The sequence below is a fragment of the Scyliorhinus canicula genome, chromosome 1, assembly GCF_902713615.1.
Source record: "Scyliorhinus canicula chromosome 1, sScyCan1.1, whole genome shotgun sequence".
NCBI classification, from domain to species: Eukaryota; Metazoa; Chordata; class Chondrichthyes; order Carcharhiniformes; family Scyliorhinidae; genus Scyliorhinus; species Scyliorhinus canicula.
This window is the reverse complement of record NC_052146.1, coordinates 295,555,962-295,579,471: the sequence shown is the minus strand read 5'-3', so window position 1 is coordinate 295,579,471 and position 23,510 is coordinate 295,555,962. Positions and strand designations below refer to the sequence as shown.

Sequence of the window (23,510 nt, the reverse complement as noted above, 5' to 3'; positions counted from 1 at the left end):
CTCATTATTTTGAATACCTCTATCATACTCTCAACCTTCTCTTCTCAAGAACAGTCCCAAACTTCTCCAATCTTTCTAAAGAACCACACCTCCTCATCACTGAAACTATTCTCGTGAACCTTTTCTACATCCTCTCTAATGCCTTCATATCCTTCACAAAGTGTGGTGCCCAGAACATAGAATATACAGTGCAGAAGGAGGCCATTCGGCCCATCGAATCTGCACCGACCCACTTAAGCCCTCACTTCCACCCTATCCCCGTAACCCAATAACCCCTCCTAACCTTTTTGGACACTGAGGGCAATTTATCATGGCCAATCCACCTAACCTGCACGTCTTTGGACTGTGGGAGGAAACCAGAGTACCCGGAGGAAACCCACGCAGACACGGGGAGAACGTGCAGACTCCGCACAGACAGTGACCCAGCGGGGAATCAAACCTGGGACCCTGGAGCTGTGAAGCTACAGTGCTAATCACTTGTGCCACCGTGCTGCTCACGGTAGAACTGGACACAATCCTCTAGTTGAGGCCGAACCAATGTTTTGTACGGGTGACTCGACCTCCTTGCACTTGCATTCTATCCCCTTATTGATAAAATCCAGGAATGCCAAATACTGTTCTCTCATCATGACCTGACATCTTCCTTGATTTATGCAGATATACATCCCGGTACCTCTGTTCGTAAAGCACCTTAAGAGTTTTATCCATTATTTTATATTGTCTCTTTGCGTTCTTCCGACCAAAATGAATCACTTCACACTTCCCCACGTTAAATCTCACCTGCTACTTGTCCACCCGTTCCAACTACCTGTATACGTCTTTTTAATATTCCACACCATCTTCCTCAAAGTTTGCAACACTTACTAGTTTTGTACCATCTGCAAACGTTGAAATTTGCCCACTACATCAAGATCTACATCATTACTACACATCAGGAAGACCAAGGTTACCAACACTGACCCTTGGGGAACTCCAATATAAACCTTCCTGCAGTCTGAAAGCCAACATTAACCTCTATCTTCATTTCCTGTCACTCAATCAATTCGGTGTCCATGTTGCTACTGTCCCTTTTTTTCCCATGAGCTATACCGTCTCTCAGTCACTTTATCAAATGCTTTTTGAAAATCCATGTACAGCATTACCCTCATCAATCTTCCCCGTTACCTCATCAAAAAACTCAAAGCACAATTTTCCCTTAACAAATCCATTCTGGCTTTCCTTAATTAAACTACAATTGCCCAAGTGACTCTTCATTTTGTGCCAAATTATCGTTTCTAGAAGCTTCCCCACATCAAGGTTAAATTGGATGGCCTGTAGCTGTTGGGCACATCTTTACACCCTCTTTTGAACAAAGGTCTAACATGTGCGATTCGCTAGTCCTCTGGCACCACCCCATGTCTAAAGAAGTTTGGAAAATTAGAGCCAGTGCCTGCACTTACAGTTTGTAATTCACTTGTCAACCTCCTGAGTGTGTACTCCAAGACTTGCTCCACTGAAGACATGACACATTCGCGTAGTGCATTCAGTACCCTATCTACAGACAAAGATAACAAATGATTTACACAAGTTAATCCACCGGATGCAGGTTGTTTTCTGTTGTAATTCACTATTGGCCTAGTAACAAAAAAATTAGTAATCTAAAAAAAGGATTGATAATTGAGAAAATGTTCTCTAAATTGCTAAGCATGATATATTCTGAAAAGCAGGTAATCAGTGTCAACCTCATTTTGCAGAATGCTTGACAGCAACCAATTAACGTCAGACCCAGAAAGGCAATTACAAACGCAAATCTTTCAAGTCAGGCCTATTCAATACATTTTGCAGCTTCGATAACAAACTCTCTTAGTGCACTGCAAAATATACATTTGGGTGATTTTGTTTCCTGAAGTGGCGGAGGGCTTTTTACGAGTTGCAACCATGGTCTCACCTTACAAGTTATCAATTTCAGTCATGACATTGGGAAAAGATATTCAGTGGAAGTTTTCCCAAAGCCTTGGGGGGGGGAATTTCTCATTTACAAAGAGCCCCGTCACATTCTTAGAAGCATTCAAAAATTATGTGATTAACTGCTTCGAGGTAAAAATAACAAACATGCAAATAAATACAACACTCATTTTGTGCACAGTGAGGTCCCACAAGCAAATCAGGTGAATGACGACTTGATTTTTTGGGGGGGTTAAAGAAAGGACATCAGGAGAACCCGTGCAAAATGGTTTAGAAACTAGCATTTTGAATTTGGATTAGATTCTTGTAATTCAAAAGGAATGTGGAAAAAAAACCCAGCTCCAAGTAAACCCAACTTTTGAAGACGAGCTGTGGTAAATATTGTAAGGATTGTTTTGTTTCTCCCGGAGAGGACAGGAGGCTCGTATGGTTTAAACAGTAAGTGTCTATTGGTAACTCATAACTATATACATCTCCAAGGCACAGACAGCCCTGCTTGATGCTGTCTCCATATTAGCTTCTGTTCGACTACTGCTATACCCAGTCTACCATTGTGTGACTCTCCAAATAACTATGGCAGCAGTACTGTTTTCTCGGTGCCACATCAGCTCTTGCTCTGCCGAACACCCTTACACTACATCTTCCCCCAAGTCTTAAACCAAATATATTTACTCCACTTGCAACCTGTCTTCCCCCACCATCCCGCAGTGCAGAAAATCTAGAAATATTGCAATTCTTCTAGATCTTGTTTTAGTAGCATTCGGAAGGGTGGTAATCTCAGTTGCTTTGGGCTTTCTATGTTGGTTCAAAATTGAAATCATAGTATTTTGCATTTCCAGTACTTTTCAAATGTAACCATTTGAGTCACTTTTCTGCGCTGCTTCAAGTGGTTTGATTGGATTTGATTTATTGTCACATGTAACGAAGTGCAGTGAAGAGTATTTTTCTGCGGCCGAGGGAACGCACACAGTACGTACATAGTAGACACAAGAATAATCAACAGAGTACATTGACAAATGGTACATCGACAAACAGTGATTGGTTACAGTGCGTAACAAGGAGCCAAACAAGGCAAATACATGAGCAAGAGCAGCATAGGCCGTTGTGTTCTTACAGGGAGCAGATCAGTCCGAGGGGGAGTCGTTGAGGCGTCTTGTAGCTGTGGGGAAGAAGCTGTTCCTATGTCTGGGTGTGCGGGTCTTCAGACTTCTGTACTTTGTGCCTGATGGAAGGGTCTGGAAGTAGGCAATGCCTGGGTGGGAGGGGTCTCTGATTATGCTGTCGGCGGAAGGTGTATACAGAATCAATGTGAGGGTGGCAAGCTTGTTTGATGCGTTGGGCTGAGTTCACCACACTGCAGTTTCTTGCGATCTTGGGCCAAGCATTTGCCATACCAAGCTGTGATGCAGCTGGATAGGATGCTCTCTATGGCATATCTGTAGAAGTTTGTGAAAGTCGATGCAGACATGCCAAATTTCTTGAGCTTCCGTAGGAAGTAGAGACATTGTTGGGCTTTCTTGACTTGCATCAACATGAGTGGACCAGGACAGACTGTTGGTGATGGTCACCCCCAGGATCTTAAAGCTATCGACCATCTCCACTTCGGAGCCATTGATGCAGACGGGAGTGTTTGTCGTGCTGCACTTCCTGAAGTCGATAATCAGTTCCTTGGTCTTTCTGACATTTAGAGAGAGGCTGTTTTCATTACACCATGCAACCAAGTGATTTATCACCCTTCAGTAGTCCAATTCGTCGTTGTTTGAAATACGGCCCACCACAGTCGTTTCATCAGCAAACTTATAGATTGAGTTGGAGTTAAAACTTGCCACTGTCATGGGTGTTTAGGGAGTACAGTAGAGGAATGAGCACACATCCTTGCGGGGTCCCGGTGTTGAGGACTATTGTGGAGGAGGTGCTGTTGCCTATCCTGACAGATTGTGGTCTGTTGGTGAGGAAATCAAGGATCCAGCTTCACAGGGAGGGGTCAAGTCCAAGATTGCAGAGTTGTGTTGCTCTTTATCGACAACTTGGGAACAAAACAGCATAAAGATGATTGCTTGAGGTATGGTTTTGTTAATTGTGCCAATGCAAATAAGGATGCAAAGCCCATGTGAGTTATTGCATAATAATAATAATCACTTATTGTCACAAGGAGTCTTCAATGAAGTTACTGTGAAAAGTCCCTAGTCGCCACATTCCGCTGCCTGTTTGGAGAGGCCGGTACAGGAATTGAACCTGCGCTGCTGGCCTCGTTCTGCATTACAAGCCAGCTGTTTAGCCCATTGTGCTAAACCAGCCCCTGGGGGCTGCCTATAACAGGGCCAGCCGATCACAGGGAAGTACTGGCAAATCCAAAGAGAAGTTTCATATTTTGAAACAGAAGTGGTGGTTTAAAAACTCCTTTTGATGTTGAGAACCCAGAGTCAATTATAAACTTATAGCTGACTCCAAATTAAAAGACAATGCTGACCTGTGGTACCACATTAAAAACCCGCCAAAACCCCATGAAGCTGTCAGCATTCTGGAGTAGCATCGCCCAGGAGTATCCAATGCGGAACAAAACAAGCATTTTGTTGCCATTGCCCTTCAAGGTGACCTAGATATGCAAAGTTCGATTTTCCGTTTTCATAAAGATGAAAACGGCACAAAGGAACTGGTTGAAATCTGCACCTAATTTGCACATTGCCCGCTCCTCCTTTGAACCTGATTCAAGTGAGATAGTGAGGACCAAGCATGCTCTGCTTTCGCATTAAAGTGAACGTGGCGGGTGTCGCAAAGGTCGGCCGGCGTGGGTCCGGAAGTTCAGCTGGGTGGCAAAAGTGGGTCTTGGAAAAAAAAGTTTGAAAAACACTAGTTCAGAGTATTTGAAAAATGAAAATGAAATGAAAATCGCTTATTGTCACAAGTAGGCTTCAATGAGGTTACTGTGAAAAGCCCCTAGTCGCCACATTCCGGCGCCTGTTCGGGGAGGCTGGTACGGGATTTTTACCTAATTCCTGGAACGGCTGGGTTGCCTTATGAGGAAGGGTTGGACAGGCTAGACTTATATCCACTGGTGTTTAGAAAAGTAAGGGGCGATTTGCTTGAAACATTTAGGATCCTGAGGGGCCTTAACAGGGTGGATGTGGAGAGGATGCTTCCTCTTGTGAGAGAATCTAGAACTAGGGGTCACTGCTTAAAAATAAGGGGTAGTCCATTTAAAATGGAGATTAGGCCAAATTGTTTCACTCAGAGGGTGTGAGTGTTTGGAACTCTCTTCCTGAAAGGTGGTAGAAGCAGAGTCCTTGAATGGATTTAAGGCAGAGGTGGGATAGCTTCTTGGTAAGGTTATCAAGGGTTATCGGGGATAGGCGAGATGTGGATTTGAGGTTAGCTTTATAGATCGACCATAATCTTATTAAATGGCGGAGCAGGCTCGAGGGCTGAATAGCTTACTCCTGCTCTTTGTTCGTATGTTTATGTTACATCACTATGTAGGTGAGCCTGTTTCCCTAGTCCCTCATTTGCCCTTGATCTGTTGAACACCCTAAAACTACAGCAAACTATGTTGTTTTTAAAAGAAGCAGATAATTGCCATTCATGTATGGCTAGTTCTTTGCTAACTGGCATATTATTGCACTTAATACTGACTGAAATCTGGATTGAAATCCTCATGTGGGACCAATCCAATCAGACAGCTACAATCTGAAAGAATAAAAAACACTTTTGTGCGTGAAAGGTGCGGTGTACATGCATGTTTGTTCTTTACAACAGAGACAGAAGGGAGCCATTATATTTTCACACCACTGCATATTTAAACTGATAAATGTTACAACTAAAAACATATGAAGATTCATGCCAACTATTCAACTCCATTTCTAAAACTGCAGAACCAATGTCACAAGAGACTAAATAATCCACAAAATATCAAGTTCATTATAAAACTAATGGTTATTAATTTTTTTGTACATGCAGCGGCACGGTGATACAGTGGTTAACACTGCTGCCTACGGCGCTGAGAACCCGGGTTCGATCCCGGCCCCAAGTCACTGTCTGTGTGGAGTTTGGACATTCTCCCTGTGTCTGCATGGGCTTCACCCCCACAGCCCAAAGATGTGGAGGCTAGGTGGATTGGCCACGCCAAATTGATCCTCAATTGGAGAACAAAATAATTGGGCACTCTCAATTTATAAAAATTAAAAATGTTTTCTACATGGAACGTGAGCAGCAATAGCAAGAAAGAATAGCCGCTATCAACAATGATGCATGGTGATTGTGCTGTTCCTCATGCCTGAACAATAGAAACTTCAGAGATCAATAGTTACAGCGTGGAAAGAGTAGCCTCACAATCAAGGGGGAAATCTTTATGTCTGGGGCATGGGCAAACATTTAAAGCTTTGATCTGGAGTCTCTCCCTCTTTTTATTTGAACCCCACAGTAGAGCCTGTCTCCATCCCATGCCTATGTTGGAAGCTGGGTGCTTTACTATGACTGTCAGAGTTACGTTTCCACAGCTATTTCCAATTACTTTTGAAACTTGACGCAAACTGGAGGAACAACATCCCATCTTCCGGTTAGGCACACTACAGCCTTCCAGCCTGAACATCAAATTCAACAACTTCAGATGATCAGCTCTACCCCACCTGAACCCATGTGTTTTTATCCCATTTCATTTTAACTGTCTTTTACCATTTCTTTCTTTCTTAATATATATTTAATCCCCCCCAATCTTATCCAACTTTCCTTCACCTTTCTCCTCTTTGCTTCCTCCTTTCCTCGCCCCCCCCCCCCCCCCCCCCCCCCCACATCTACAGTTCATCCTCTGATGTTAGTTTCCCTGCTGTTTGACCTATCACATCTTTTGTCCTCTCTGGGGACTGCCATTAGCACTCTTTCCCCATGGTTTCTGTGGCCATTAGCACCAGGTTTCCCTGGGTTTCTGTGGCTATGACTCATCTTTCATTCTCACTCCTCAGTATAAATATTTCCCACTTTCTCTGTCTGTTAGCTTTGACAAAGAGTCATCGGACTCGAAACGTTAGCTCTTTTCTCTCCCTACAGATGCTGCAAGGCCTGCTGATATTTTCCAGCATTTTCTCTTTCGTTGCTTTTGAAACTTTGAGAGCAGGGACTTCAGTTGGGATTGTTTTAGAAAGCCAGGTGAGCTGTTTATATTCTGCGCTGAATCACTGAATGGTTTGAAAAGGATACACAGAGGTTAACTAGGTATTTCCCAAATAAAACACATCTCAATCACAATCATATCAACCTGCTGACAACTATAAATATTCTGATTTGTTTGGATTGGATGGCTATGAGTGAGCTCTCAGTCACAGAACCCTGTTAGTGAGCTATAGAACAACTGGTCTACTTGGAATTTGGCTGCAACAGGAGTATTCCAGGAGAAAACGGAAATGTTTCAGCGATGTCCTCAAAGCATCCCTGGAGAGGTCAAACGTCCTCGCCAACTCCAGAGAGCCTCTGGCATGGTTGAGAATGTGGGAACGTGCAACGGTAAAGTTGAGGCATCGGAGGGCGCGCAGCATGAAGTTTTTGGGAAGGAACTGTAAGATCAGGAACTATGAGTGTGCCTGCAGCGCAAGGACTCCAGAGGTTCAAGGTGGTAGCTCACCACCACCTTCTCAAGGCCAATAATGCTGATCTAGCAGATGACACCCACATCCCGTGAAAGAATAAAAAGATCTTCAGCAGCAGAACTGCACATGCTGTTAAAACAATGGATTCCTTTATTCTCTTTCCTGACTCTCCTGGGACATCTGTGTAGTAGCCTTAAGGGGGCAATGTGAACAATGCAATTCTCAATAAATTACACGCAGAAACTCCAGACACCTCTTCCAAACCACCCCCAAGCACTACCTTGTCCTGCATGAGGGGCTGGTTTAGCACACTAGGCTAAATAGCTGGCTTGTAATGCAGAACAAGACCAGCAGTGCGGGTTCAATTCCCGTACCAGCCTCCCCGAACAGGCGCCGGAATGTGGCGACTAGGGGCTTTTCACAGTAACTTCATTGAAGCCTACTCGTGACAATAAGCGATTATTATTATGTGACAGAGTTCACAGATCATATGGACATCAGTCATCTCAGAGCCCATTGAATTGGAGTGGAAGCAAGTCAGCCTCGATCCTGAAGGCTTGCCTAAGAAGATCAATCATATGCTTTCTGCCAGATCGATGTATTAAGCCACACAGCCACCATTCTGGTAACAGAGATACAACTGGCATGATACTGCAATTGCACTGCTATATGTCATCCAGTTGAGCAGTTCTTTACTGCACAATGTACTCAAGGTTCATTTTGATAACCAAGGTTATTTTGAATTTGATATTCTTTGCAAAGAGAAGCTATTCATAATTCTGTCTTACATGTTCTTTCTACATCTGTCTTTCAGGGTGTTGTGATTGTTTTCACCCTGATCGTTTCATTTTCTTCAATGTTGCTTTCATCTCTCTCACTAGCCCCACTCTAATATCTATCATCTACAAACCAGTTTAACGACTTTATGCTGCATTTATGGCTATTTCCCTACAGCTTCATAGCTGTCTGCTTAAATTTTATGAATGTTGTTTGTTTGTTTCTCTGGCTTTTTTTTTATGGCCACTTACTGGTCTCTGCTGTAATTCACTATCTTTTAACAACTGATCTCCAATCCCTTGGATGTCATGTTCCCATAAACGCTGTTCATGTTAGCAAATACAAGTCAAGGGTCACTATTGGCTGATCTGCCCAGTGAATGGCAGAAAACGCATTCCGAGTTTGCTCGAAGAAAAGTAAAACCATCCTTCGGTCTCAACTGATTTGGAGATTATGGAATTAAACAGACAGCTAAATTTGGGACCACATACCAGCCCCCTTCTGAAACATCTCACACTGGAGGTGACAATTTGGCGTGTTATGTGCATTTTTGAGCATTCGAGATGGGGAAGGATAATCATAAATGAATCATAGAAACATATAAAATAGGAGCAGGAGGAAGACATTTGGCCCTTCGAGCCTGCTCCGCCACTCATTATGATCATGTTTCATCATCCAATTAATCCCGCTTTCCCCCCCATATCCTTTGACCCCTTTTGCCCCAAGTGCTATATCTAACTGCTACTTGAAAACAGGCAATGTTTTGGCCAAAACTACGTCCCGTGGTAACGAATTCCACAGGCTCACCACTCTCTGCGGAAAGAAATGTCACCTCATCTCTGTCCTAAATGATCTAGCCCATATCCTCAGACTGTGAACCCTGGTTCTGGACACACCCACCATCGGGAAGACCTTCCTGCATCTACCCTGTCCAGTCTTGTTGGAATTTTATAGGTTTCTATGAGATCCCCTCTCATTCTTCTAAATTCCAACGAGCACAGTCCCAGTCTACTCAACCTCTCCTCGTAATCCAACCCCTTCAGCTCTGGGATTAACCTAGTGAATCTCCTCTGCACACCCTCCAGTGCCAGTACGTCCTTTCTCAAGTAAGGAGACCAAAACTGAACACAATACTCCAGGTGTGGCCTCACTAACACCTTATACAATTGATAAGGTTCCCCACGGTAGGCTATTGCAGAAAATACGGAAGCATGGGATTCAGGGTGATTTAGCAGTTTGGATCAGAAATTGGCTAGCTAGAAGAAGACAAAGGGTGGTGGTTGATGGGAAATGTTCAGACTGGAGTCCAGTTACTAGTGGTGTACCACAAGGATCTGTTTTGGGGCCACTGCTGTTTGGCATTTTTATAAATGACCTGGAGGAGGGCGTAGAAGGATGGGCGAGTAAATTTGCAGGTGACACTAAAGTCGGTGGAGTTGTGGACAGTGCGGAAGGATGTTACAAGTTACAGAGGGACATAGATAAGCTGCAGAGCTGGACTGACAGGTGGCAAATGGAGTTTAATGCAGAAAAGTGTGAGGTGATTCATTTTGGAAGGAATAACAGGAAGACAGAGTACTGGGCTAATGGTAAGATTCTTGGTAGTGTGAATGAGCAGAGAGATCTCGGTGTCCATGTACATAGATCCCTGAAAGTTGCCACCCAGGTTGAGAGGGTTGTTAAGAAGGCGTACGGTGTGTTAGCTTTTATTGGTAGAGGGATCGAGTTTCGGAGCCATGAGCTCATGTTGCAGATGTACAAAATTCTGGTGCGGCTGTATTTGGAGTATTGCGTGCAATTCTGGTCGCCGCATTATAGGAAGGATGTGGAAGCATTGGAAAGGGTGCAGAGGAGATTTACCACGATGTTGCCTGGTATGGAGGAAGATCTTATGAGGGAAGACTGAGGGACTTGAGGCTGTTTTCGTTAGAGAGAAGATTAACAGGTGACTTAAATTGAGGCATACAAGATGATCAGAGGATTAGATAGGGTGGACAGTGAGAGCCTTTTTCCTCGGATGGTGATGTCTAGCACAAGGGGCATAGCTTTAAATTGAGGGGAGATAGATACAGGACAGATGTCAGAGGTAGGTTCTTTACTCAGAAAGTAGTACGGGCATGGAATGCCCTGTCTGCAACCGTAATGGACTCGCCAACACTAAGGGCTTTCAAATGGTCATTGGATAGACATATGTATGATAAGGGAATAGTGTAGATGGGCTTTAGAGTGGTTTCACAGGTCGGCGCAACATAGAGGGCCAAAGGACCTGTACTGCGCTGTAATGTTCTATGTTTAACTAGCTGCTCCCGTTTTTGAGTCCATACTATATATTTTTTTATAAATTTAGAGTACCCAATTCATTTTTGCCAATTAAGGGGCAATTTAGCGTGGCCAATCCTCCTACCTTGCACATCTTTGAGTTGTGGGGGCGAAACCCACACAAACACGGGGAGAATGTGCAAACTCCACACGGACAGTGACCCAGAGCCAGGATCGAACCTATGACCTCGGCGCCGTGAGACTGCAGTGTTACCACTGCGCCACCGTGCTGCCCGAGTCCATATTATATTTTAAACTTTATTATTTTTATCTATTAAAGAAGTTTAACTTATAACACACTTTTAACTGCGTTTTTGTCGTTACCACACTCGCCATCCAAAGCACCAGACATTCCTTCCAGGTGAAACAGTGATTTACTTCATTCAATTTGGTACACTATGTTCTCTGCTCACAATATTGTCTCTTCTACTTTGGAGAGACTACAGTTACATTGGATGACTGCTTTGCAGGACACCTCTGTTCAGTTAATAAGCATGATCACGGGCTTCCTAATGCCTGTCACTTTAATTCTTAGCTCCATTCCCACTCTGACCTTGGCCTCCTGTGCTGTTCCAATGAAGCTCAACGTAAGGTCGAGGAACACTGCCTCATCATTCAGTTAGGCACTTTACACCCTTCTGGATTCCAGAGAGTTCAATATTTCAGATCCTGACCTGTGCCCCAACGTTGTTTTATCTGTTTTGGTTTCGGACAGCAGCTGTCAGTAATGATTCTGCTTTCCCATTTATATCTCCTCCAGGCAGGTCTTTTGTTTTACTTGTCCCAATAGCAAGCTTTTGCCTTGCACCATCATCCCTTTTATAGAACATAGAACAAACAGTGCAGAAGGATGCCATTCGGCCCATCGAGTCTGTACCGACCTACTTAAGCCCTCACTTCCACCCTATCCACATAACCCAATAACCCCTCCTAACCTTTTTGGACACTAAGGGCAATTTATCATGGCCAATCCAACTAACCTGCATGTCTTTGGACTGTGGGAGGAAACCGGAGCACCCAGAGGAAATCCGCGCAGACACGGGGAGAACGTGCAGACTCCGCACAGACAGTGACCCAGCGGAGAATCAAACATGGTACCCTGGCGCTGTGAAGCCACAGTGCTATCCACTTGTGCTACCAAATATTTTTACAAAATTCTAAATTTTGTCATTTAATCTGTTTTGTTCTATTCACGCCTTGCCCTTTCAATGCCTCTCTACTTGTTGTAAACTATTTAGATTGCTAATTTTTTCCAGCTCTGATGAAAGATCATCAACCTGAAATACCCAATTCTTTTTTTTCCCAATTAATGGTCAATTTAGCGTGGTCGATCCACCTACCCTACACATCTTTGGGTTGTGGGGGTGAGACCCACAGACATGGGGAGAATGTGCAAACTCCACACGAGCAGTGACCTGAGATTAGCACCATGAGATAGCAGTGCTAACCACTGCGCTATCATCACAAGCACTGGGCATGCCCCATCAACCTGAAATGACAGCTATGTTTCTCTCTCCACAGATGCTGCCCGACTTAATGAGTATTTCCAGCCAGCATTGCCTGTTTTTATTTCAGATTGAGTACCTGCAATACATGTCTCCCAGCGCTCTTTCATTTTCTGCACACATTTACATTTTTTCATTTAAGTAATAGTCACTTGACATAAGAGTTCTTTTGGCTGCGTGCGAAACACTTTGCAAATTTCATTTCAAAGTCCTCACTCTGTCCACTTATCATTCTGTTGTGCCAGAGCCCTGGGTTAAATTACGAGGGCCGAATTAAAATCAATTTCTGTGGCCCAGTGTCAATTCTTTTCTAATAATGCTCCTGTGAAGTGCCAAGGGAATTTGTTTTCTAACCATTTTAAAGGTAGTACATAAATACATGTTGTTGTGATTGTATAAACTTGGTTTATTGTCCATGATCATGGAAGAATGATCCAATTGAGAATTGTGAAATGTTAAAAGCATTTAAAAGGCTAGATACAGAGAAACTATTTTCTCTGATGGGGGGAAATCCAGAACAAGAGGGCACAAAAGTAGATTTCAGAAAGCATTACTTCCCTCACACAAAGTGTAGTCTAAATGTGAATTGCTCCCTCAGAATTTTATCCAAGTCAATCAAAATTTCTAAGACCGAGACTGCAAGATCTTTGTTAGGTATGGGTATTAAAAAGGATACAACCAAAAATATCTGAAAGGCTGTAGCTACTGGTGCTTCTTACTTCATGACATTCCAGAATTTTGCCCCAGCGACAGTGAAGGAACGGCGATATATTTCCAAGTATGGGGTGGTGAGTGACCTGGAGGGGAACTTCCAGGTGGTGGGGTTCCCAGGTATTTGCTGCCCATGTCCTTCTGGATGGCAGTGGTCGTGGGTTTGGAAGGTGCTGTCTAAGGAACCTCGGCGAGTTAGTGCAGTGCATCCTGTGATACACACGGCTGACATTGTTCGTCGGTGGTGGAGAGTTTGAATGTTTGTGGAAGGAGGAGCAATCAAGCAGGCTTCTTGAATGTTATTGGAGATGCACTTATCCAGGCAAATGGAGAGTATTCCATTATGCTCCTGATTTGTGCCTTGTAGATGGTGGACAGTCTCTGGGGGGTCAGGAGGTGAGCTACACGCTGTCGGATTCCTAGCCTTAGACCTGCTTTGGTAGTCACAGTATTAATATGGCTAGTCCAGTTCAGTTTCTGAGCAATGGTAACCCCCAGGATGTTGATTGTGGGGGATTCATCAACGGTAATCCCATTGAATGTCATGGGCGATGGTTAAATTCTTTCTTGTAGGAGATGGTCATTGCCTGGCACTTGTGTGCTGTGAATGTAACTTGCTACCTGTCAGCCCAAGCCTAGATATTGGCCACGTCGTTTGAACATGGACTGCTTCATTATCGAGGAGTCGCGAATGTTGCGGAACATTGTGCAGTCATCCGCAAACATCCCCACTTCAGACCTTATGATGGAAGGGTGGTCATTGATGAAGCAGCTGAAGATGGGTGGGCATAGGACACTACCCTGAAGAACCCCTGCAGCGATGTCCTGCAGCTGGAATAATTGACCTCCAACCACCACAACCATTTGCATTTGCGCTAGGTATGACTCCAACCTGAGTTTTCCCCCTGATTCCCATTGACCCCTGTTTAGCTCGGCCTCCTTGATGCCATACCCGGTCAAATGCTGCCTTGATGTTAAGGGCAGTCACTCTCACCTCAACTCTGGCCTTCAGCTCTTTTGTTCATGTTTGAACCAAGGCTGTAATGAGGTCAAGAACTGAGTGACCCTGGCAGAACCCAAACTGAGCGTCCGTGAGTAGGTTATTGCTGAGTAAGAGCCGGTTGATAGCACTGTGGATGACTCCTTCCATCACATTGCTGATGGAGAGTAGACAGATATGGCTGGGGTGGATTTGTCCTGTTTCTTGTGTACAGGACACACCTGGGCAATTTTACACATTGCCGGGTCGATGCCAGTGTTGTATCTGTACTGGAACAGCTTGGCTAGGATTGGTGTGTGTTTTGGAGGACAAGACTTCAGTACTATTGCCGGAATATTGTCAGGACCCATAGCCTTTGTAGTATCCAGTACCTTCAGCCATTTCTTCTTATCACGTGGAGTGAATCGTCTTGGCTGAAGACTGAAATCTGTCATCCACTCGGCACTTTTGGCTGAAGATTGTTGCAAATTCCACAGCCTCTTCTTTTGCACATATGTGCTGAGGTCCTCCATCATTGACGATGGGGATATTTGTGGAGCCTCCTCCACGAGTTGTTTAATTGTCCACCACCATTCACGGCTGGATGTGGCAGGACTGCAGAGCTTATATCTGATACGTTCATTGTGGAATCGCTTAGCTGTCTATTACTTGCTGCCAATGGTGTTTGGCGCACAAGTAGTCCGGTGTTGTAGCTTCACCAGGTTGACACCTCATTTTTCGATATGCCTGATATTGCTCCTGGCATGCTCTCCTGCACTCTTCATTGAACCTGGGTTGATCCCCTGGCTTGGTGGTAATGGTAGAGTGGGGGATATGCCAGGCTATGAGGTTGCAGATTTTGGTTGAATACAATTCTGCTGCTGCCGATGGTCCACAGTGCCTCATAGATACCTAGTCTTGAGCTGCTAGATGTGTTCAACACCTACCCATTTAGCACGGTGGTAGTGCCACACACGATGGAGGATATCCTCAATGTGAAGATGGGACTTTGTCTCCACAAGGACTTTGCAGTGGTTATTTCTACCGTTACTGTCATGGACTGATGCATCCGCATCAGGCAGATTGGTAATGATGAGGTCAAGTATGTTTTTTCCTCTTGTTGGTTCCCTCACCACCTGTTGCAGTCCCAGTCTAGCAGCTGTGTCCTTTTGGACCCGGCCAGCTCCGTCTGTGGTGGTATTTCCGAGCCACTCTTGGTGATGGATATTGAAGTCCTCACCCAGAGCATATTCTGTGCCCTTGCCACCCTCAGTGCTTCCTCCAATTGGTGTTCAGCTTGGAGGAGTACTGATTCATCAGCTGATGATATCCGGAGCGTGGTAATCAGCAGGAGGTTTCCTTGTCCATGTTTGACCTGAAGCCATGAGACTGCATGGGTACAGAGTAAATGCTGGGTAGTCCCAGGACAACTCCGTCCTGACTGTATACCACTGTGCAGCCACCTCTGTTGGGTCAGTCCTGCCGGTAAGACAGGGCATCCCAGGGATGGTACCCAGGAATGGTTATAGTAGTGTCTGGGACACTGACTGTAAGGTATGATACTGTGAGCATGACTATGTCAAGTTGTTGCTTGACTAGTCTATGAGACAGCTCCTGGGCCGATGACGAGTGGTCCTGCCATGGTGGGATTCGAACCCTGGCCCCCAGATCATTATCCTGAGTCTCTAGATTCCTGGTCCAGCAACAATACCAATACGCCACCACCTCCCCCTTCTTCTTTTATGTGCATGCAGCGATTTCACCAACATGAAGGAATATGGCAAACTGTGACGATTATTTGGACTGGTTTGACAAACATTCTGCAGCATAATAGAAATTGCTCTAGAAGATTTGTGGAACAGCCTCCATCTCTATTGCAAAAGAGGAACTTGTCAAGCTGGCGCCAAAATGTTTAGCAACGTTAATTTGGGGCTGCTACACTGATCAAGGTGCTGAAACATGGAGCCTGGATACATTCTTATTTGAAAAGTGCACTGGGTTCACTGCTGGCAAATCTCCTCTCCTGTTAAACATAGTGCCATGATGTAAATGTTATGGAAGCAAATCATGTTACTTCATCTTGATTTCACGATACTCCTGCCTTTCATCCTTCTCAGCAGTTTCCAAAATACATTTGGCAGGGGGGGGGGGGGTTAAACCAAACAGTGACATGGTTGATCACTTCATGTAAAAGGAACTCAGATTTCAGATGCACAGCCTAATGCTGTAATAATGTTAAGGAAAGTGAAATTCGGCAATAGGAAATCTTACACAGATTCCACATATTGCAACCAGGAGGAAAGGTGATTTACTCTGCTCCTTCAGCCATTAACTGTACTTAAAGCACATAGCAAATAATTAAGTACAAGAGTTCAACTGGCATCTGCCTGCTTATTAAACTGAACTATAATGGACAAAGCTACCTTTAAACATGGCTTGTGCAATTAATCCTGGTGGCTCAGTTGGTAAAGCCATTCAGCTATTCTCCCAATTGCCACCTCTTGTAAAAATTAGTGCATCAGAGTCCTGGATAAAGCCATGATCAGACGTGGCAACGTTTATTCCCTGATCCCTAATTATTTAAGGAGGAGCGAAAGCAACTGGATTCTTCAAATTGAGTTTAGCGTATCCCAAAAGTCAAATATGTTCCAATCTATTGGGTGTTGAGAGAGTTGGGGTGGACAGCGGTGAATGGAGAGAGAGAAAAAAAATGGGGGCCGAACAAAAAGCTAGATACCAAAATAAACCATATTTATATATTCTCATTTAAACTTCGAGAGAATTAATTGGGCTGCATTCATAAATGAGAAGCAGCCACATTAAAGTACATTTTTACATCTGTGGGTTCTGTAGGGTTTCATTAGATTTGAATAAGACTACTCACTCTTCAACACTGCCTGCAGTAAAATATTAACAGCTGCATTTTATACAAACTTTGCAATTCAAATGGCCTAGGAGTATAAAAGAAGCCTCTCAGCAGATTTCCTGCATCCGGTAACCTTTTATATCTGAACTCTTCCAAAAAAAAAAGCAAAACTTGATGAGTACAGTACCTTGAATTAGCATAATCTCTTTCTAGTGCAGGAAACAGCTAATGAGTCCATCTACAATTTAGCCTCTTAACAAATCAAATATAGAATCCCAACAATTATAGTTCCTTAAAATAGAAAGCATTACAATTATCCTTCCCTGCTTCATTAATACTTTGACCTCTCGTTAAATCACAAAGAAGAAGCGACTTCCCAACTGTTTGAAAAATTGGTATCCAGGGACAATAGCGAAAATGTAAAATGGATGAGTTAAGTATGCGGTGACAGTTATTTGCGTTATCTCCTGTCCACACATTTTAGGGGAGGGGCAGGATATTTAAGAATATTAAAACAACTTGTGAATTTTAAATAGCACAGTCCCAGAGGAAATATTAGTTCCGGGCATAATGGAAGAAATTTCGCCAAAGGCTGGGAAATGCTACTGGCAAGACAGGACTGGCTCTCTGGGAAACTTTGCTTCTTCTGTCAATACCCTTTTCATGCCACATTCTTATGTCTGCTGCAACTAAAATCTCTACATCTCTACCTCATGGAGACAGGGGCAAGGGCCATCTTCAGTGCGGTGCATGATACCAGAGATGATACTGGATGCTTTGTCACCCCGCACAAACCCACCCCAACTCTCGTCAGATGAGTGCAAGTGAAACAGTGGGAATAAGAATCTAAGAACGTAAGAAGTAGGAGGAGTGGGCCATTACGCCCTTTGTGCCCACTCTGTTAGACAATGTGCGTAGCTGACCATCTACTTCCACACCATTTTCTTGCACTATCCCCACATGGAAAGCAGTGGTATAATCAAAGAACAAAGAACAAAGAAAAATTACAGCACAGGAACAGGCCCTTCGGCCCTCCAAGCCTGCACCGATCCAGATCCTCTATCTAAAACTGTCGCCTATTTTCTCAGGATCTGTATCCCTCTGCTCCCTGCCCATTCATGTATCTGTCTAGATACATCTTAAATGACGCTATCGTGCCCGCCTCTACCACCTTCGCCGGCAATGCGTTCCAGGCACCCACCACCCTCTGCGTAAAGAACTTTCCATGCATATCTCCCTGAAACTTTATCCCTCTCACCTTGAACTCGTGACCCCTAGTAATTGAGTCCCACTCTGGGAAAAAGCTTCTTGCTATCCACCCTGTCTATACCCCTCATGATTTTGTAGACCTCAATGAGGTTCCCCCCTTAACCTCTGTCTTTCTAATGAAAATAATCCTAATCTACTCAACCTCTCTTCATAGCTAGCACCCTCCATACCAGGCAACATCCTGGTGAACCTCCTCTGCACTTTCTCCAAAGCATCCACATCCTTTTGGTAACGTGGCGACCAGAACTGTACGCAGTATTCCAAATGCGGCTGAACCAAAGTCTTATACAACTGTAACATGACCGGCCAACTCTTGTACTCAATACCCCTTCCGATGAAGGAAAGCATACCGTATGCCTTCTTGACCACTCTATCAACCTGCCCAGCCACCTTCAAGGTACAATGGACCTGAACACCCAGATCACTGTACATCAATTTTCCCCAGGGCTTTTTCATTTACCGTATAGTTCGCTCTTGAATTGGATCTTCCAAAATGCATCACCTTGCATTTGCCCGGATTGAACTCCATCTGCCATTTCCCCACCCAACTTTCCAATCTATCTATATTCTGCTGTAGTCTCTGAAAGTCCCGTTCACTATCTGCTACTCCACCAATCTTCGTGTCATCTGCAAACTTGCTAATCAGACCACCTATACCTTCCTCCAGATCATTTATGTATATCACAAACAACAGTGGTCCCAGCACGGATCCCTGTGGAGCACCACTGGTCACAGTTCTCCATTTTGAGAAACTCCCACGACTACTCTCTGTCTCCTGTTGCCCAGCCAGTTCTTTATCCATCTAGCTAGTACACCCTTGACCCCATGAGAGTTCACTTTCTCCATCAGCCTACCATGGGGAACCTTATCAAATGCCTTACTGAAGTCCATGTATATAACATCTACAGCCCTTCCCTCATCAATCAATTTTGTCACTTCCTCAAAGAATTCTATTAAGTTGGTAAGACATGACCTTCCCTGCACAAAATCATGTTGCCTATCACTGATAAGCCCATTTTCTTCCAAATGGGAATAAATCCTATCCCTCAGTATCTTCTCCAGCAGCTTCCCTACCACTGACGTCAGGCTCACTGGTCTATAATTACCTGGATTATACCTGCTACCCTTCTTAAACAAGGGGACAACATTAACAATTCTCCAGTCCTCCGGTACCTCACCTGTGTTCAAGGATGCTGCAAAGATATCTGTTAAGGCCCCAGCTATTTCCTCTCTCAATTCCCTCAGTAACCTGGATAGATCCCATCCGGACCTGGGAACTTTCCACCTTAATGCCTTCTAGAATTGCCAACACATCCGCCCTCCTTATGCCGACTTGACCTAGAGTAATCAAATATCTATCCCTAACCTCAACATCCGTCATGTGCCTCTCCTCGGTGAATACCAATGCAAAGTACTCGTTAAGAATCTCACCTATTTTCTCTGACTCCACGCATAACTTTCCTCCTTTGTCCTTGAGTGGGCCAACCTTTTCTTTCGTTACCCTCTTGCTCTTTATATATAAATAAAAGGCTTTGGGATTTTCCTTAACCCTGTATGCTAAAGATATATCATGACCCCTTTTAGCCCTCTTGATTCTTCATTTCAGATTGGTCCTACATTCCCGATATTCTTCCAAAGCTTCGTCTGTCTTCAGTCGCCTAGACCTTGTGTATGCTTCTTTTTCCTCTTAGCTAGTCTCACAATTTCACCTGTCATCCATGGTTCCCTAATCTTGCCATTTCTATACCTCATTTTCACAGGGACATGTCTGTCCTGCACTCTAATCAACCTCTCTTTAAAAGCCTCCTACATATCAAATGTGAATTTATCTTCGAACAGCTGCTCCCAATCCACATTCCCCAGCTCCTGACGAATTTTGGTATAGTGGGCCTTCCCCAAATTTAGCACACTTCCTTTAGGACCACTCTCGTCTTTGTCCATGAGTATTCTAAAACTTATGTAATTGTGATCACTATTCCCAAAGTAATCCCCGACTGAAACTTCAATCACCTGGCTGGGCTCATTCCCCAACACTAGGTCCAGTATGACCCCTTCCTGAGTTGGACTATTTACATACTGCTGTAGAAAACCCTCCTGGATGCTCCTTACAAATTCTGCTCCGTCTGTGCTGAGACCCCAAGTGTTCACATTATATTTAATGATTGGACGAGGGAACTAAATGTATGATCTCCAAATTTGCAGATGATACAAGTTGGGTGGGAGGGTGAGATTTGAGGAGGATGCAGAGATGCTTCAGGATTTGGATAGGCTGAGTGAGTGGGCACATGCATGGCAGTTGCAGTGTAACGTGGATAAATGTGAGGTTATCCACTTCGGTAGCAAAAATAGGAAGGCAGATTATTATCTGAATGGGTGTAAATTGAGGTGGATGCCCAGCGAGACCTTGGGTGTCCTCGTGAATCAGTCGCTGAAAGTAAGCATGCTGGTACAGCATGCCAGTAAAGAAGGTAAATGGTAAGTTGGCCTTCATAGCGAGAAGATTTGAGTATAGAATAGGGATGGTTTACTGCAATTGTATAGAACATTGATGAGGCCACATCTGGAGTAGTGTGTGCAGTTTTGGTGTCCTTATCTGAGGAAGGGTGTTCTTGCAATGGAGGGAGTGCAGCGAAGGTTTACCAGGCTGATTCTTATGGAGGAGAGACTAAGTCAGTTAAGGATTATATTCATTGGAGCTTAGAAGAGTGAGAGGGTATCTCATAGAAACTTATTAAATTCTAACAGGATTAGGCAGGGTGGTAGATTCCGAAAGAATGCTCCTGATGGTGGGGGAGTCCAGAACTAGGGGACAAAGTTTGAGGATAAGGGGATTAAGACTGAGGTATGGAAAAATGTCTTCACCCAGAGTGGTGAACTTGTGAGATTCACCGCCACAGAAGTAGTTGAGGCCAAAGTTGAGGTGTGTAATTTCAAGAAGGAATTAGATATAGCTCTTGGGGCTAAAGGGATATGGGGGTAGGTATTGAACATGGAAGATCTGTCATAATCATAATGAATGGCGGAGCAGACTCGAAGGGCCGAATGGACCCCTCCTGCTTCTATTTTCTATGTCTGTTTCTATATATCCAGATTTTTTTTTAATATGTAGAAATCGATTGATTTCAATCTTAAACATACTCAACGACAACCCCCACAGCCCTCTGGGAGAGAGAATCCCCAAGATTCACCGCCACCCTCTGACTGAAGGGATTCCTTTTCACAACAGTCCTAAATAAGAACACTGTCATGCACACATTCTGGCTCTGTCCCCAACTCCACTCCTGCACAGTGGTTCTGAAGATCAGCCAAATTTTACCATCCCAGCTTTGCCATAAGGACTGGACTGGGAAAGTCCCTTATTCAGTCAAGCCTTATACAGTGCTGAGTCTTCTGATTTCAGGCAGAATGGTGAGAGGACAACTACAAGTGCACCTTCAGGCTAAGGAACAGGTAGGAAAAAAAAAACAGCCAGACTCCAGCTCTTGCTTGCTAATTGCCAGTCTGTTGGAAATACACTTAGGTGGATGGCAGATGATGCAGGAACATGCTCTCGCATGAATCATGGTCACCTGCGAGCTATGGAAATGCAATCCAACAGGACAGCAAAACATTCATCAGAATGGGAGAAAGAGAAAGAATGTGTGAGAGAGAGAGAGAGCGCGAGCGAAGAAAAATGGCAAGGAAAGCACATTATTTGAAGTCAATGGAAACTGTTTATGTCTGCTAATGTAGCACAAGATTTTAAAGTAAGGGGTTAACCAACCTTCTGGTTTCTTTGTGCACTGTTTTGAGGAGGATGTCTCCAACAGCTTCAACAGCAATTGCAGGCTCTTGTCTGCTTTCAGTACAGGTAAGTAAGCATGAGTATTCAGTTTCCATAAAACATCTGTAAGGGGATGCAAGAAAGCAGACAAAGATTTCTGATCCCCGCTGTCAAAGACACTAAATTAAATGCAAAAAAAACCAATTAGGGTCATTAATAGGCATAGCAAGGAAAATCCCATTTCCGACAGTTTAACTACTTTCATGCACAAAACTTTCAAAAGTCAAAGACTTTACTCTAGCCTCTTATCCATCTTCTGTATTAGTTGTGCGACACTAAAAGTTTGAGAATTAAAGTTGTGTAGCAATCCCTCGACAAGTCACACAAATAGAAACATTGCTTTTGTTTTTACATTTCATTGCAAGGCATTTTTTCATTTTAAGACATGAAGACACAGTACAATAGAGGAATTTCTAGAGTGTATATGGGGTGGTTTTCTGGACCAATACGATGAGGAACATTGGGAACAGGCCATCTTGGACTGGGTGTTGTGCAATGAGAAAGACAATCGAATTGTGAGAGAACCCTTGGGGATCAGTGACCATAATATGGTAAAATTCTTTATCAAGGTGAATAGTGAGGTAGTTGATTCTGAGACCAGGGTCCTGCGCCTCAATAAAGCTAATTGTGATATATAAGGCATGACTTGGTTATGATGGACTGGAAAAATTACTGAAAGGAAGGACAGCGGATAGGCAATGGCAGGCACTCAAGGAATGGCAGGATCAGAAATCATTATCTCAGATAATGAACTCCAAAGGTTGTTTATTCCTATTTGGTGCAAGAGTCGAAAGGGAACTGTGGTCATACCATGGCTTATAAGGGAAATTAGAGATAGCATTAGATTCAAAGAAGAGGCATACAAATTAGCAAGAAAAAGCAATAGACCTGAGGATTGGGAACTGTTTAAAATTCAGCAAAGGCGGATTAAGGGATTGATTAAGAAAGGGGAAATACAATTTGAAACTAAACTAGTGGGGAACATAAAAACTGACTGTAAAATTTTCTACAGGTATGTAAAGAGAAAAAGATTGATAAAAACTAGGGGAGTTAATAACAGGGAACAATGAAATGGCTGAGGAACTAAATTCCTACTTTGCTTCTGTCTTCACAAAGGAACACATAAATAATGTATCAGAAGTTCTGAGAAACACAAGTTTTAGTGAGGAGCTGAAGGAAATTAGTATTAGTAAACCAATGGCTTTGGGGAAATTAATGGGATTGAAGGTGGACAAATCTCCTGGGCCTGATAATCTGCATCCCAGAGTACTTGAAGAAGTGGCCCTAGAAATAGTAGATCCATTGGTGGTCATTTTCCAAAATTCTTTGGGCCCTGGAATGGTTCCTACAGATTGGAGGGTAGTGAACTCTGCTATTCAAAAAGGGAGGTTGACAGAAAACAGAGAACTATAGACCTAGTGAGCCTACCGTTGGTAGTAGGGAAGTTGCTAGAGTCCATTATCAAGGATTTCATAGCACAGCATTTGGAAAGCAGTAGTGTAATGAAACAAAGTTAGCATGGATTTACGAAAGGAAAATCACACTTAACAAATCTACTAGAATTCTTTGAAAATATAACTAGTGGGATTGACTAGGGAGAACTAGTGGATATGGTTTATTTCGACTTTCAGAAGGCTTTCGGCAAGGTCTCACATTGCAGATTAATATGTAAAGTTAAAGCACAGGGATCGCATGTAGTGTCTTGAGATGGATAGAAAGTTGGTTAGGTAAAGATACTGTG

The 23,510-nt window shown here is 43.7% G+C and overlaps 1 protein-coding gene across 4 annotated transcripts in view; it reads right to left on the bottom strand.

Moving 5' to 3' along the window:
- tarbp1 (TAR (HIV-1) RNA binding protein 1) overlaps window positions 1–23,510 on the bottom strand; it is a 243,973-nt gene that overhangs the window by 149,582 nt on the left and 70,881 nt on the right. For all 4 annotated transcript variants that reach the window (XR_005462805.1, XM_038815663.1, XM_038815672.1 and 1 more), the window contains exons 12-13: window positions 21,710–21,888; window positions 1,440–1,534 (exon numbers count right to left, since the gene is read on the bottom strand). Coding sequence is in view for 3 of the 4 variants with exons in the window: in XM_038815663.1 (XP_038671591.1) it covers window positions 1,440–1,534; window positions 21,710–21,888 (274 nt within the window). In the remaining variant the exon portion in view is untranslated. The remainder of the gene's footprint in view (window positions 1–1,439; window positions 1,535–21,709; window positions 21,889–23,510) is intronic.